Source organism: Letharia columbiana (genome assembly GCF_014066305.1).
Source record: "Letharia columbiana isolate WasteWater2 chromosome Unknown Sc0000033_s0, whole genome shotgun sequence".
NCBI classification, from domain to species: Eukaryota; Fungi; Ascomycota; class Lecanoromycetes; order Lecanorales; family Parmeliaceae; genus Letharia; species Letharia columbiana.
In genome coordinates, this window is record NW_023501076.1 from 171,799 (window position 1) to 187,439 (window position 15,641).

Here is a 15,641-nt window from a genome sequence, read left to right on the forward strand (position 1 = left end):
CACGACGCAGTACAGCCGACTGAGCATCGCCGCACCACTTAAAAGACTCTTTCTCAACGCAATCCGGTCCGCGCCTCCGAAGGAAACTTGGGGATTACTATCGGGCCTTGTTTGCGTTGTGTTTGATGCGCTGTTGGTTTCTGAGTAGCTAACCCCCCCCCAGTCCTCCTCTTGGCGAAGCAGTCTCAACGCTCGGTAACGATATGGTGGTCGTCCCGTTCACAAACCCATTGGCACCCAGCGACATGAGTGTGCCGGAGACAGTGATGGCGGGCGCGTTAGATGTGGGCGTCACGCCTGCGACCGCGATGGCGCCGGATGGGAGGGCTGTGAAGGTTTAGCCTAGGGTTGTGCAGACTGAGGACGATGGGGAGGAGGGGAGGAGGAGGGGGATTGTTGATGTGCCGGCTACGAAACCATTGGGTCCGAATGATAGCAGGGAGGAGGAGACTGTGATGGTGGGCGCGTTGGCTGTTAGGGTGGTACCTGCGACGACTATGCCGCTCGGGAGGAGAGTGAGAAGATGGCCGGCAGCAGTGGTGATGATTGCTGGCAGTGCAGGATTGGGTGGGGAGATGGGGATGGTACCGGAGCCTATGTGCAGGGCTGAGGAACCAAGAGAGACAATGGTGCTGTCGGCTGCGAAGCCAGGGTCTCCGGGTGCGTGGGTGGTGCCGGCGGCGAGATACCGGGATGAGGAGAGGGTGATGGTTTGGCTGCCGACTGTGGAGTAGGACAGTGGGACTGGAGGTGCGTGGGGGAGGATGTTGTGGATGGTTGATGTGCCGAGGATGAGGTCGCCGTTGGTGTGGAGGGCGATGTGTGTGCTGGATACGGTCGTCGGAGATGCGCCAGCGCTGACGGGTTGACCATCGACCATGACTACGCTGGGCCGAGACGGGGCGATTTGAATGCTGTGGCCTGCAACCGTGGTGACAAAGAGCGCTTGTGCCGGGGCTGGAGAATCAAAGGGAAGAACGTTGTGAACCGCAGAAGTACCCAGAGCGAGGTCACCATTGGTGTGAAGAGCGATTTGTGTACTCGAAACAGTTGTTGTATCGTGTCCGGCTGTGATGGACTGACCATCGACGAGGACCACACCTACAATAGATTGAGATGCAGGTACTTGGATGCTATGGCCAGCGATAGTGGTTACGGAGGGTGCTAGTGCCGGAGCAGGCTCAGCAGGTTGCGAGTCCATGTTTTGAGATTCACTTTCGTCTGCAGGGTCACTCTTGGGGTTTTGAGGCACAATGGATGAATCGCTGTTGAATGAATCCTTCGCAGACGCTGGGTCGTTCGCAGGCTTTGGCTTCACATTTGCAGGGTCACTGTCCGTATTCAGATCACCGCTAGCTGAGTCCTTGGCAGGCGCAGGAGTCGCAGCGGCAGGATCAATGTTGGCTTGTGGATCGTTGGCGGCTGAATCCTTCGCAGGCGCTGGGTCGTTCGAACTGCCACTTGGTGGATCACCTTCTGGTGAGCTGACCGGCGCAGGTATACTTGGCGCGGGCGTCGGCGTAGGGGTAGGCTTCGCAGCTTGGGATGCTGGAGCAGCAACAGCAGCAGCCGCTGGAGCGCCCGAATTTGGCATTGGGGCTGGTGGCGCAGGACCTAAAGCCTTCCCCGGAACCAGAGCCCGGGGAGGGTCATACATCGCAATCTGTTGATCAGACCTCGCCCAAGCCGGATCCACCAGTCCTAGCGCCGGCGAATCTTGGAGGAGCGGGTAGCAATGTTTGAGGGTGTACATCCAGTTCTGCCACACTTCGTTGCCATCAGACCAGCTGGGGTTATGGAAAGGGAGGCCAGTGCAGTTCGATATCAAGGTTGCATAGTTGATAGTATTCCACTTCTGGCCGATAGCGGAGACGCCGGTGGTGCCACTGAGGGCGAAATAGTATTCCATGGAATGAAGGTCGGAAGTCGCATACGAAAGAGTTGTGGTGCCATAAGTATTACCAATAGTACTTACTTGTACAGTCAACTGTGGCGGAAATGTTAGTATAGACGACGTAGACGGAAGGAGAGGTGCTAAGGATGGTTGTCAGCTCGTCCCAAAGGAGGGGGTCCTACCACACTCACTAGATAAACCCATCGGGCCCGACAACAGTAGATACCCCTGGGACTGGGGCAGGGGTTGGCCAATAGAGCATCAGCGCATTTGCAACCTGCGCTGCGCAGGAAGTAACATCGCAGCATGGCGTAGTGTACACGGGCCACCATTGTCTTTCAGTCAGGCCAGTAGCATAAAAGCTAGTATAATTTTCTTTCTCAACAGACAGACAAAAACTTTTAGTGGGAGGATCGAGACCGTAGAGCTGGCCTAAATTTCTTGCAAAGGATTCTTGAAGGTCATCCGCGACAGCGGTTTGTTCTGATGGCGTGTGGTAAATGTGAATACACCAGTACTCTTCGAATGGCATTGGAATGGTGGCATTGGCAAGCTCTGCTGCTGAGTCTGCAAAGCGTCAATTCGCCTGTGGATGAAGTGGGTACTTGAATTTCACATTTAGTACAATATTCAAAGTCCTTTGGGTCATAAAGACTAGATGCATTTTCGTTACTCCTTTTTGGGGAAACTTGACTCGATTTGGAGCTATTCAACATATGCTGAACGTTGCCGTTTAAGGAAACCTGATTTGGTTTGGAGGCATTGAACGAATGCCGTGAGTCTCCACTCAGAGAACTCTGATTAGTAAAGAATGCTGCATTCACTGTAGCTACGTAAAGCATAAAATACGCAACGATTTCCATATCACGGAAGCCAAACTCCTAGATCACGAACCGCACGTGAAAAGGACAGGACTCGAAAATGTCGAGAGAATGCCATGCTGGATGTGACTCCATATATAAGAAGGTAAGGAGATGAGAAGTACTAGCGGTGCTAGCTGTGACTTGCCTCAAAGGATTGTATACTACAGGTGACCAATGGGAGAAAAGTGCGGTTGCTCCCTGGGTCTGATTGGCCAGTGACGGTCTCGGAATCTTTCAGCCCCAATATGCAGGCCACAATGCAACGCTTTTCGGTTTCCCCGGAAAGGAAAAACGCACTATGTTGAATAGTATGGTCTTGAAGCCAATTGAGGCTGCTTGATTCAGATAACAATTGCGGCGCGAAAGAACGAACGAGGCGAAGAACTCCCTGAAACAAGCCATTGCAAGGGCCGTGGGGCCTTGTCGGTCTTGGCAGGGCAGTGAGGCAGCTGCAAGTTAGGAATGTCAAGTCTGCAATTTGTATCACTGTTCTTGCAACGCAAAAGGTGAAACCGGGTTCAACAGCAGACTGCGAGAAGGGTAAACAACGTCAAAATGACAAGTCCAGAATGGCACCGCAAGGAATTATGGGGACGTCGCCAAGCGCAGCGCTATAAATGAGCAGCTAGCACTTCACTCCTTTGCTCGTACTCGGACTTCTTCTCAGTCCCTTCCAACAGCATCGACTTTGAATCAGAACTCCGGACAGACTTCAAACATCAGAATGAAGGCAGGGCATAGTTTGTGGAAGAGAAAAGAGAAAAGAGAGAACAGAGAAGAGGAAAGAAGGACGTGAGGTGAAGATGGAAAGTCAAACCCTAGGGCGCTAGAAGGAATAACGATCATGGACGTCATTTCCATCCACGAGTTGCATCATCCTCAAAGCTTTACTTACTAGAACCACTTCTCTCTTATTAACAATGCTAAAGACTGCTATTCCTCGAGCCATCTTTAGACTGTCTTTCAAACAACTCGCCTCAGTCCCAGCAAGCAAAGCCTTCTCACAGTCAGCCATCCACTCCGCCAAAGACTCCAAGATGCCTTCAGGACCCCCTAAACACGAGATGGCCTACTTCCCTGAAATGACCTCGGCTCTGCCGTCCAAGTCGGGCGAGTTCCGGAGAGTGCTGTGGACAGGGTTGTACTCGCAGGTCGTGCTCATGACTGTGCCTGTGGACGGGGAGATTGGAGACGAGGTGGGTTCTTGCCTCTTCATTGCTCGCTTCAATTGCCCCAGTGTTGCAGTACAGACACTGAATGCTATCTCTACTAGGTTCACACCGTCGACCAAGCCTTGACCTTCACCTCTGGTATTGGCAAAGCCACAATAGCTGGCAAGGACCAGGATGTCAAAGCTGGAGACCTCATGGTGGTACCGGCTGGCACCCAGCACCAATTCGTCAATACTGGCCCTACTCCACTGGTATCAATCTTCCTTCCTATGCACATCTTTTTTCGACAAAAAAATTACACAAACTGACAGCACCACCCCCAGATTCTCTACACAATCTATTCTCCCGCCGAACATAACCCCCAATCCGTTCACCATACCAAAGAAGAGGGCGATGAGGAAGAGGAGAGCGGAAAAGACGAGGCACCAGATTGGAGTAGGAAACCAAAAGCCGAGAACGAGGAGAATGGTCTAGTCAATACAAGTGGAAAGTATTGAATCTATAAATATACTGCATGTATCAAAATCGCGTTGCCCAACCCCCTCATCTGTCTTACCTTGGCCAAACGACCGTTGCACTGAGTGAACTCAATCATATCAGAAGGTGCCGAATAGCCTCTGGTGCACAGTGGTACCCGTTTGTTCTCCAAGGTACAAAGGTCAAGCCCTAGTGACAGCTTGACATCAATGAAAGTAAGTGCCAATGTGTTTGATTCTATGCAGCAGTCAAGCCGCGCTGCGGCTTGACCTCGATTAAGATAGGACACATACTCATTTCCTTTCACCAGCATAATCATGCAGTCAAGCCGCAGCGCGGCTTGACCTCTATGAATATAGGACACACAATCATTTCCTTTCAACATCACGATCAAAAAACCCCAGTACACCTTCTCAACCCTCTCTTTCCCAACCATCCAACATTGCAATTCCTTTCCAACCCACACCTACATCCTCACCCTCACCAACCAACCATAATGGCATTTACAAGACTCCGTCGCTTCTTGCGTCGCGTTTTCCGACGCCGCCCTGCAGCAACACCACCCGCTCCAGCTCCAGCACCAGCGGACCAAGCATCCATCGCCTCCTCCCGTTCAGCCCCGGCACCCACGGTCCTCCCCCTTCCTCCTCCCATCTTTCCCTAACCAGCTGATACCCACACAGGACGAAGACTTCGAGCGGATGAGACAAGCCGCTCTGGTGGCTCAGGATAAACGGCCCCAAGAGGTCCCCTTCATCTTCGTGGATGGTGATGAGGAGGGTATGTAGCCAGCCCTCCCCTCCCCTCCTCCCTTTCTCCATTCCTCCCTTTTCCTTTCATGGTACTAGATAAAACAAGGCGCGGTGGTGCTGACTTTACGACCGCAGACGCAGACGCCAGGACGGGCGCTGAGGAAGCGGGGGCGGGTGCAGGGGGGGGAGTGGAGCGTGTTGGTGATGGTGATGGTGATGGTGGTAGTAAGGAGCCTTTCGTTCCGTCTGATGAGAGGAGGGCGGGCTAAGCTGTGTTTGTTGTAGGTGTTACTACCATCGACGACGAGGAACAGGAGCAAGAGGAGGAGGAGGAGGGGGAACAGCTTAGAGGGGAGGGGGATCGAGGGATGCAGTAGGGAAGGCGGCATGTGCTATGAGTTATGGATCATGACGTGATGGGGTTGTCGTTTTTTCCCTTCATGCATGGCGAGGTTGTGTGATGGTTTCGTGTCATCGGATCATCGGTTATGATGGTCTGGCGCCGCTACGGAGCCGTGTTCGATACCATTGAAATTACTATGTGAGATTCTGTTTTGACTGGGGCCGTCTGATTCTGCGATTGAGGTCCTGGGACGGGTAGAGTGTTTGGAAATTGTGCACAGTAATGGGGAAGGTAGAAGTACTCTTACACTTCTCCATCACCATCTTCCTTCCCCCTCTAATAGTTGTGCACGTCATTGGCAAAATTCCCTTACATCTCCCCATCGCCATCCTCAACTCCTTCCTCCCCCATCCCCTCCCTCTCCCCAAAGACCATAAACCCTTCATCCTCACCTACAATCCTCCGCCACGCAGCCCTTACATGCTTCAACACATCATCCTCCAGTACCAGTCCCGGGTCCACATTTGGAAGCTTCAGAACATGCGGGTTAGAAATCTTGGCACACTTGACGTTGGTGTCGTAGTCATCAAGTGTTGCGGGAGGGGTGTGCTTTTGGTCGTAGTGGAGGTGCCACAGGACTTGAGGCTGGGGGAATGCGTCGATACTGGCAACGAACTTGTCAACGGCGCTCTGCAGGAGGGAGTGGGCAACGGTGTGAGAAACAGGGTGGGTGGTGTGGGCGTAGATGACACCTAAACGCATGGAGCTTTAAATTAGCCGGGTGCTTTGCTGAATGTGTCACAAGAAGAAACAGGGAGAGAAATTGGTGGATCAGACTGTCAGAGGTATGGTATCTTCAATGGATTTGCAGACAATGTAGATAAGTATTCATAAGTATTGGTCATCATGCAAGGGAGCTTCTTAACTAGAAATATAGAACCAGACCTACATTGGCCGGCTGGACACTCCCCTGTGTCGCTTGAATGAATCACCAAATAGACTGGTGGAGGATCGTCCCTGAGTATTTGAGGCTTCTCACTGTCATGTTCAAGCTCAAGACTTCCGGTAGGAAAGACGACGACAGCGCCAGCAGGCGGAGGCGCGCCCTCGGCGGGAGGGGGGAAAAGCTGCGAGAGCGGCGAAGATACGATGGTGATGCTCCGAGAGACGTAGTCCGGAAATGCTTCTTCGCCCCTGACTGCTTCGAGTTTTGACGGCAGGTCCCAATCGGAGCCGACGATCCAGTGAGTCTTGATCTCCTCGCCTCCTTCAAGACGGACGGTGGATACTTGCGTGATATCATCCAGCCGGGTGCCCTCTCTCCCTAGGGCCTGCTGATCTGGGTTTTCGTGCGTCTCGAAGCCCTTCTTGAGTACATAGACCCCACCGCCGACTGCACCGGCCCTGCAAGCCACCTGCGCGATCTCTGCAAGCCCACCCCATTTGGGTATCACCGAGCCGAACCCTGGACCAAACATGCCCACCGAGGTGAGGTGGCGGTGGATGCGTGGAAGGGCGTAGGATGTAAGGGTTTTGGCAGGAGGTTGTGGAGACATCGTCAAGGCGAGTAGAGGAGCTTGCAGTTGCCGTGGGATGCCGAGATGGGATTCTAGGAAATCTGGAAATGGTTTTGAGCCCCATAATTCCAGTATAGAGGTGTGTGCTTCCGTATCTGCAGCGAGCTTGAGGAACTTCATAAGCGAACGGGTGGACCGCAGATCAATGCTCTTGTCCGCAAAGACATCCTCGCGCCCGCCTGGTATCCTTTTCAGGCGCACTGTGGAAGATATGGCTTCTAATTCTTCAGCATCTTTTTTCTGTGCGTCTTCGCGAACATTTTCATGCTCGTATATCCACCAGCTCCCAACAGCGAGAAATTCAAGTTGGCGATAGACCTTCGAGGACACGAGGGCAGGAAGGAGGTTTGAGCGAGTATAGATCAACTGTGGCGATAGCGAGAGACTGTATGCTCGGGAAAAGCCCAGCTTCGCAGAGCTATTGCCCCCTGGCTCCGGCTTTCTCTCTCCCGCCAAATTTCTAATCGCAGCATACCTGAAGGGCGAACCTGCTTGAGCTTGAGCAACAGCCTAGACAGACATGCAAGGGTCCTACCCTCGTCAGCTGTATCAATCCATGATTCTACCTCTTGTAAGCTCAGAGCAGCCTCCGCACCTCCGTAGTAGTCATTTTTGTCAATGTGGAGCACTTGCTTGCCGGACCGGGATAAAGCCCTTCACGACCTGGGTCAGTCAGACAAATCGTTCTTTCTGCACCCCAACGTCTGGATGCTTACAATGCTAAAAGAGATTGTGGTAGTCCAGTACCAGAAAGAACCACATCCCAGATTGTATCAGAGAGCGACTCCATAGCGTTCCCATACTCAAGTGCCTGGAGGAGAGAGAGTTACCTATCGCCTGCTGCTTAGCTAGCTCGCTCGCTAAAGCGGCCTTGCCAAGATGCCAAGACGCTAATCGCCAGCCACACCAGATTTCTGAACATCGACTTCTCGAAACCTTTACACCACAGCCACAAGCAGGTCGCGCGTCTTATAGCGACACTGAAGCCGCTCTGGGTCTTCGTTGATCTCCAGCATATGGCTGTGGAAGACCAAAAGCCTTCCTGTATCTGCTGCTCTGGATCCTACATGAAAGAAGCGGTTCGTTTTGTGACGGTACATCTATTGGGACGCCATGCCGCTAATCACCCTGCGGTCTCCGATTCTTGAAGATTTCAAGCAGCATTGAGTACACTGCTTCGTCACACACACTCTCTCGCTGATGTTGCAGTTTTTTTTCGATACTTTTCGAGCTATGGGGCAAAGCTGCGCTCTGACGTCTGAGCGACTTCTATCTAAGTATTTAATCAACGAAAATCACACAGAATTCAAGCTATGCCGCTCACATTCTCCGCTTCTTCCAATGTCCTCATCAACATCGCTCCATCGGTCCCATTCAAACTACGCAACGTCCCATTCAGCAGGTCCAAAGCCCTGCCTGCCTTCCCCTCCACCCCCTTCTTCCTCAGCCAAAGCCGCACGACTTCCCTCGGTCCCACAACGTCCGACCCAATTGTCTCCTCCGCTCCTGCCTCCCCAACCAAGCAAGTCTGCACAATATCCCTCCCTATGAACACCACATCCCCCGTCGGAAAAACATCCTCCACGTACTCTACTTCGCTCCCCCCCTCCACGTCAACAACGAACTCGCACTCATTCCCAGCGCCGTGGGAGAAATATGCGGGCAACTGCTGGCCTGCGGTTCGAGGCGGGTGCCGGCTCCAGGTCAGAGGCATGTTGCGTTGCAAGCGGGCGACGGCCTCGATGAATTGGAGGAGTTTGTCGCAGTCGGCGATGGTAGGAAGGGAAGTGGGAGGCGGTGAAGGGCGGACGCAGTCTGGAGTGCGGATGGTCGAGGCGAAGGGGGCGAGAAGCAGGATGTGGAGAGCGTGTGGACGCATTGCTGGCGAGCTGAGGGATTAAAAAAACGGTGGGGGGGGTTCCTGCACCAGCATTTGGAGGCCAAGCCGAGTTCGAAGAATCACAGCTGACGCGTGTTCCATTCTCAAATCTAGCAGTGCGAATGCTTAAGACTTGCAAAAGCAGTCATGGCCACTTGATGATCTGCGTGCTTTCGGTGTTTTAGATCTCTCGATCGGACGTATCGTCTCCCACGATAATCCCCTTACGCTATCGGTACCCAAGCGATGAAATCCCGCACTCGAAAGTTCCCGCCACGCCATCCTTTGGTCCGGCAAAGCCATAACCCATTGGTAGCCTTTGGCGCGCTTGTATCAACTACGTCTGCACTGTTCGAAACCATTTCCCCCTTTTCTCTCTCCCTGCGTGCTGCGCGGCATGTAGACTTCAACGCCCGAACATGAACGAAAATCAGGCGAGACCCTTTGTTCCTGCACGTGATGTGCTCCTGGCGCATTGCAGTCGGGAGAGAGCAGACAGTGTGCGAAGCGTCATCCTGACTGTTTGATGGCTCCAACTACGACGGGAGGCATTTTTCACCACATCAGCCAGGACCAGGCGGGCAAAAAGGAAAGCAGGAAATCTGTCAAGCGGTGCTTTTGTGTAGGGAGGGAGGGAGGGAGGGGAGGGACTTATGGATGATTGTTTTGGCCGAAGCCGTTGTTGTCGAGTGCCGTTGGGTGAGGAGAGAAGATGGAGGAGGGCGAAGTCAAGGCATGGGTCCATTAATTTGTGCGTCGCCATGATGGGCGGAGCGGAGGGGGTTTTTTTTGGGGGTTTTTCTTGATGAGTCGACCAGACATGATGATGTCTCAATGCTGTGACGAAGGTTTTTTTTTCCCCGACCGAGTATTCTGCGGCTGTGTCTGAGGATTTTAGAGACAACGTTCGGAAGAACGTCGTCAACCCCAGGTTGTCTTTTTGGTGATATGTGAATGAAGGAGCACCGCTTGATAAGACCTCCTTTCTTGCGATGGGAATCCAGAGCCAAGTCGGTTCGTTGATATGCTAATTCCTACCTATTTGATATCAACCCCGAAAGGTGAATGCGTGACACTCACTCTCGTGGCTCGTATTTGAGCAGTTTTCGCGTCTACGCCCTCCGTGCTCACCCCCCACGCTCCATCCCTACCTACACCACCCGATCTTCCAAACCTCCCACTCCCGCTCTCTCCCCTCACAAAAAAAAAAACAGGAAATCACAACCCCAGCCCTCCCTTCCACCCACACTCCAACCCCCCCACCCCCCATCTCCCCGCCACGTCCAGCTCGCATCCAAGCAAGATCCCACCCACGACATATTCAATACCACCACGTCCTTCCTTCCAACCCGCAAGTGCCGCTTCCACACTCACAACCACGCGGAGGACTGGACACGCACTCCTAGGGACCTATGCAAGAACGGGTGACCAACAACGGCAGGCAGGACCAGCGCTCTCGATACCCTTGCCAGCCGGCCATTCATCATGCGCCCGGGCGGTAACGTCGCATACTCTGGTGCTGGTTGTTGAGATCGTCGCGGTGCGGTGCTTTGCATCTCGGTCCTTCTCTGTGTAGGTACTTGAGAAGGTAGGGTTGGAGAAGATTGATGGGATAGGACGGGAGGATGTCGGTCGGGACGTTTGAGCACTTTTAGGTGAGGTGGTCTGTCATTGAGTGAAGCACTCCGCAACTCCGCTCGGTCCTTCGGATCCTAGCTATAGATTCGCCACGAGGCGCCCTCTCTCTCTCTCTCTCTCCTTTTTTTTCCCGCGTGTGAGCATCCGAGCAAAAGACGGACTCACTCACTGTAAGTAAGGAAGGAAGGATGATCGCGGCCAAAGCAAAGGCCCGCCTCGAGATTCGGAAATGCTGCGACGGGGAAGGAGATAGCAGGTAAGTTGGTTTGGTTCAAATTGCGTTGGTGGTGTGGTGTATACTGGGGCTCAGGCGAGGGCGGCGTTAGCGAGTGAGTGAGTGAGATGACTATTTTGGCGACTTTTTCCTTCTGAGCTTAGATCGTGGAGGATTCGCACGTTGGCATTTTGGTGTCCGAGATCGATTTATGAATAAAGCATCTATTCACTTCACTTCACCTCCCAGCTAGCTCGCCGACGAGACTCTTCCTGCTACCCTCTATGCAATCGAAATGGCGATTTTGAAGAAGAATTCAATCTATCTGTCAAGAACAGAGGACGGAAAAAGACTATACCTACAACATTGTCCATGTTTCCGAGACTGAACCCTCAGCAAGGGAGTCGCGCTGACGGGGTTGATTTGGGAAAGCCGGGAAGGGTTCAGTCAGTGAGTGAGTAGACGTGGGGATGAGACCATGAGCGAGCGGAAAGAGAATGTGCAAATCCTGATCGACGATGGACAATGTTTGCGAAAGCCTAGGTGGAAGAGAGTACGATAGCCTCCCGATAGAATTCTTGCGCTGAGCTAGATGGAATTGGGAGGAAGGAATGAATGGTCGTTTGGAGGTATATTGCCACGAAGCACTCCAGTCCAACTTCCACCTGCTCAAGCTACCACGTGCTCAATAGAGCGGAATGATTTTCAAAGGAGCATGTTAGCACGGCAAGGTGGTAAGGAGCCTTGAGGTATCAACGAGAGTAGTGATTAATGGAGCTATATGCCGAAATGATCATGCTCAGAAGTAGATGAGGGGGAAAGAATGCAGCTCGACACAGCAAGCAGGTGGTCTATGAACCAACCTGGGGTATGAGCCGTCAGGTTTCAGAACACCTCCGATATATGCCCCAACCAAGCACTCCACGCTAAACTCATAAGCCAAAGCGTTAGGTTCAATTAAGCCTCGCATTAGATAGCATAATTCTCCGTATGCAAGAATACCTCTTCCCTATCACTACTCCAGACACCCCTCTGCATACCAGCCACTATCCTCTGTACATCCACTCTCATGCTCGGTGGCCCACATACAAACACACATGTCCTCTTACCGAATCCCCTCTCGAATCCTTTGAGCATATAAGGAATATCCGGACGTCCGTATTCGGTGCTCCAAGATGACTTCTTGGGGTTGAAAGCCGGCATGAAGGCGAAGCGCATGAGGTTCTTTTGCAGCATGGTAGGTGTGGATGGGAAGCCGAAGTCGAATGTTTTCTTGTCTTGCGCGGGTGCCAGGTTTTGAGTCGGTATAGTGAGGGAGGGCTTGTTGCGAGTGTACGCCTTTTTGGGTGGAGGGAGGAAAGTTGGGTGCGGGAGGGCGGAGATGGCATCTTCATTCTCATCCCGGAGTTCCCTCATCTTCTCAGGATCGCCCGCTGCGGCATCTTGAATTAGCGCACTGTTGCGTTTCGAGGCGATGCCTTGAAAGGTGCTGTCGATTTGTTTGTGGAGAAGGTCATGCAAGGGTCGTGAGGGCGAAGGTGGTATCTGCTGCTGGCCGGGCAGCATACGCTTGGCGGCTGTGATGAAGAACTGGCAGTGGACAGTCTCTGGTGGGGCAAACTCCCGGCAGATGCGGATTTCCTCTTTGAACCATTCCATTGTTTCGGGACGCTTGAGTGCCCAGACCAGATGGATTCGTTTGGTCACGGCTTTGCCGTCGCGCATCTTCTTGATGAGGTCGAGAAGTTGGGAGACGATTGCTGTAATGCCACTGCCACCTGCGAACAGGATCACAGTGTCGAAGGACGCCAAGTCTCTCCGCATGCCACCGTAAGGTCCGTCGATAAAAGCTTGATAGACATGTTCAGGCCCTTTGTCGACAGCTGACTGAAGCACCTTCCGGGTGAAGCCACCGAAGGGACGGAATACTAGGGTCATGTCTCGGTATTGCCCCTCGCCGAAATCTGACCTGAAGTCGTTGCTACACAGCGAGGCAATGGTGAAAGGGTGATTCTCGAAGATCGAGATGCCAGGCATCCTCAGATAGACGTACTGGCCGGGAGTCCACTTGACCTGTGTCGGGATCGTCACTTTGACAGCATTTTCCGGAAGTATTGTCACTGCCGCAGAATCGCCAATGAACAATGATGACTGTCGCCAAGGTTTCGTCCAGTTGAGGTAGAAAAGCCGAACACAGTATGATGCAAGCCAGATAGCGGTAGTTGCCCATAGGTAGTTCCACGACGTTAGGTAGTTGTGGCAATGCCAGAAGAGCATTCCAAGGTAGACAATGGAGATCGGAACATGCAGAGCCACAAAGAGCTCGTACATCTTGTGCCGCAGTATCGGTAGCGAATGTAGGCAAAGCACGATCAAAGGAACTAGAGCCGCAATTCCGGTGCTATATGGATAGAGAGTTCCGCTGAAATAGCTTTTGAACGTGTTCAAGCCTCCCTCGTCCCAAATTGGTGTTACGTAGAAAGGGATGGTGTGTATCAAGCTCAAGAAAAGGCAGATATATGCTGCCCATCTGTGCAGGACATTGAGCCGCTCATGACCAATTCCGGTGATCAAAGTTATGAAGTTAGCTTTCGTACTAAGCGCAATTATCCATGGCATCATCGCGACTGCGAGCATTCCAGCACGGATAGCCAACGGTGGAGATCCAAAGCCAATACTGGTGTAGTACAGCGGTTGCGGTACAAAGCAGTAGAGTGTCACGAAGACCAAAGCTGCGAGTACGATGAACGCTGCGCCAGGACCAGGGAACTGGAACTCCCGTTTCCTGTACCGTAGGACTGGGATGGGTCGGTAGAAAACGAATCGAACAAGCGCAAGCGCGTTGTTGAAGGGTCCAAACGAGTAGTCCGGCAGCTCTTCTTCGGGTTCCTGCTGCGGCAGCTCACCGTCCCTGGGAAAGAATTTCCGTGACGAGCAATTGGTTGGCAAATTGGCCATCTCGTAGTCTGTATCCGGCGACGATGTTTTCGACGACTTTGTCATGACCTCCTCTTTATGTGTTGCCCTTCTGATCTTGTCCGTCCAGTAATGGTACCAGTGTATCGCACATGTGAGGACGAGGAGTATGATCGAGAAGTATACCCAGCCGAGTGCATACTTCCCCGACTTCGACCATGGATCTTCTGTACTCGCTGCGACCAACCCTGGTGGGCTGCTGCTCGTTATCTTGATATTGATTCGTTTCGCCAAGTCTTGGAGAGGCATTGTGGGTGTGCCCTGCGGGATGAAGGTTCGCAGGGAAGGCATGGTAGCTGTTGTCAAGGTGTTCCGGCTTCAGAGAAGGATGAGACTTGAGCGGTCTGTCCGCAGTCTTGGGAGTGCTATCATTCGAGTGTGTACCGGGGGTTTCGAGGAAGGCTGGATGCGCAAGTGGTACTGGTGGATAGATGGGTGTTTCACGGGTGGGAGAATGCTCGTTTGGTCTGTGTCGGGGTATATATCTCTGCGTCGCTTGCCTCCTGGCTCAATGTCCTTCTATGATGGGGTATCTTCTTGATCAAAGTGCTGAACCGCTGTGTAACACCACGCTATGCTGATTGGCCAAAGAAAGTCAACGAGATCTAAGCGGGGAAGGATACCAGCTCCTCGACGCAATTGTTGTTATAACGATAGTGATGCGAAAGAAGGCTGTAGATTATCGGACCTTCAGGGCAGGAATGAGGAATCTATCTTTGGGATAGACGTGGGTATATGTGCCTTGCATGGTGGGTGAAAAAGATGGAGAGGGGTCCGAGTCCAAGAGGGATCGCAGAGAGCAAGCGCCGGATGTGCCTCTGTGCATAGGTAGCCCATTGATTTCGATTGGCGCTTGGAAAAGATGTGATGTGCATTTTAGCGGTGGGATGGGAAAATGCGCTACTCCATGCCACTTTAGGTAGAAGCCTTTTTTGCCACACGCAACCAGCGCACGTTCAACGGTCCTAACGCCAACACGTTTCCTTTGACCACCGGGATTGGGGGTGCAGCTGAAGGGACACTTGCAAGGGTAGCATTGGGCGACCTCGGTTGTGAATGCTCGATACTCGATTGGAGGCGGACGGTGATGTCGAATCAGGGAAGCGGACAGCAGGGCGGAACCGGTATTTTCCGTGGCTCTCTTCGATAGCTTTGCAGCAAGCGATGGCTGATTCGCTGTCTCTATCAACGGTGATGAAGCTTGCATGATGGCGGGGAAAAGCGAGCGAATTGGAAAGTGGTTCCAGGACGAATCACAGTTGAGAGATGTACTTCTATGCGCTGGCTTCATTTAGCTCCGGCGGTTAGAGCTGAGCTAGCATCAATCAGGAAGGTCATCATCCACCCTCCAAACAATTTCAATCTTCATCGCTGGCAAGCACAAAGCAGCGAAAGCGACAAAAAAGGGATGCGATGACCATGAGTCTATGAGTCGTCCTGTCGCCATCCGCCACAGCAACCATGCTGTTCGAACCCGGAAAGCTGCAGCGCACTGGATGGCCGGCGGCAGCTCGCAGCTCACAGCTCACAGCTCCTAGGGTTCCGTGAGTGGGAACGAGTACTAGCATGCGAATAGCTGGGAGTTGGGACATGATGCCTGCCTCCTAGGTGGAAGTCGCTCATGGTTCATCGCTGGATTTCGATTCCGGAACTCGGATAAGGTAACACCACTGCGACTCATGAAGCTTGCCCCTTGGCCCCGGCGTCTAAGGAAGCAGCCTTTAGCGCCTTATGGAGATATCGGACGATTCTTTTCTGGACTTGGGCTTCTTTATCCAAATCTGGAAAGGGTAAAGACGCATTGCGGTTCTTTGCAGGACGGAGACATTTGTGTACAAAAATCAAGGCGTGAGGCA

At 52.7% G+C, this 15,641-nt stretch overlaps 6 protein-coding genes across 6 annotated transcripts; 2 read left to right on the forward strand and 4 right to left on the reverse strand.

Annotated features, from left to right (window-relative positions):
- Nucleotides 1–148: 148 nt before the first annotated feature.
- Nucleotides 149–3,634, reverse strand: HO173_008653 (uncharacterized protein; the record flags this gene model as incomplete). The annotated part of the gene is made up of 3 exons (XM_037310549.1): nucleotides 149–327; nucleotides 487–1,987; nucleotides 3,608–3,634. The coding sequence occupies 3 exons, from the start codon at nucleotides 3,632–3,634 to the stop codon at nucleotides 149–151; spliced, it is 1,707 nt and encodes a 568-aa protein (XP_037162531.1).
- Nucleotides 3,635–3,677: 43 nt separating this feature from the next.
- On the forward strand, nucleotides 3,678–4,426 carry HO173_008654 (uncharacterized protein; the record flags this gene model as incomplete). Its single annotated transcript, XM_037310550.1, has 3 exons — nucleotides 3,678–3,953; nucleotides 4,031–4,180; nucleotides 4,253–4,426. 3 exons carry the CDS (start codon nucleotides 3,678–3,680, stop codon nucleotides 4,424–4,426), a joined length of 600 nt encoding a protein of 199 aa, XP_037162532.1.
- Nucleotides 4,427–4,615: 189 nt separating this feature from the next.
- HO173_008655 (uncharacterized protein) lies at nucleotides 4,616–5,535 on the forward strand (the record flags this gene model as incomplete). The annotated part of the gene is made up of 4 exons (XM_037310551.1): nucleotides 4,616–4,621; nucleotides 5,090–5,186; nucleotides 5,294–5,383; nucleotides 5,444–5,535. 4 exons carry the CDS (start codon nucleotides 4,616–4,618, stop codon nucleotides 5,533–5,535), a joined length of 285 nt encoding a protein of 94 aa, XP_037162533.1.
- Nucleotides 5,536–5,870: 335 nt separating this feature from the next.
- Nucleotides 5,871–7,868, reverse strand: HO173_008656 (uncharacterized protein; the record flags this gene model as incomplete). The annotated part of the gene is made up of 4 exons (XM_037310552.1): nucleotides 5,871–6,253; nucleotides 6,451–7,566; nucleotides 7,614–7,732; nucleotides 7,795–7,868. The coding sequence occupies 4 exons, from the start codon at nucleotides 7,866–7,868 to the stop codon at nucleotides 5,871–5,873; spliced, it is 1,692 nt and encodes a 563-aa protein (XP_037162534.1).
- A 516-nt stretch (nucleotides 7,869–8,384) lies between these two features.
- On the reverse strand, nucleotides 8,385–8,957 carry HO173_008657 (uncharacterized protein; the record flags this gene model as incomplete). The annotated part of the gene is made up of 1 exon (XM_037310553.1): nucleotides 8,385–8,957. One exon carries the CDS (start codon nucleotides 8,955–8,957, stop codon nucleotides 8,385–8,387), a length of 573 nt encoding a protein of 190 aa, XP_037162535.1.
- A 224-nt stretch (nucleotides 8,958–9,181) lies between these two features.
- Nucleotides 9,182–14,076, reverse strand: HO173_008658 (uncharacterized protein; the record flags this gene model as incomplete). Its single annotated transcript, XM_037310554.1, has 2 exons — nucleotides 9,182–9,493; nucleotides 11,812–14,076. The coding sequence occupies 2 exons, from the start codon at nucleotides 14,074–14,076 to the stop codon at nucleotides 9,182–9,184; spliced, it is 2,577 nt and encodes an 858-aa protein (XP_037162536.1).
- Nucleotides 14,077–15,641: the final 1,565 nt, after the last annotated feature.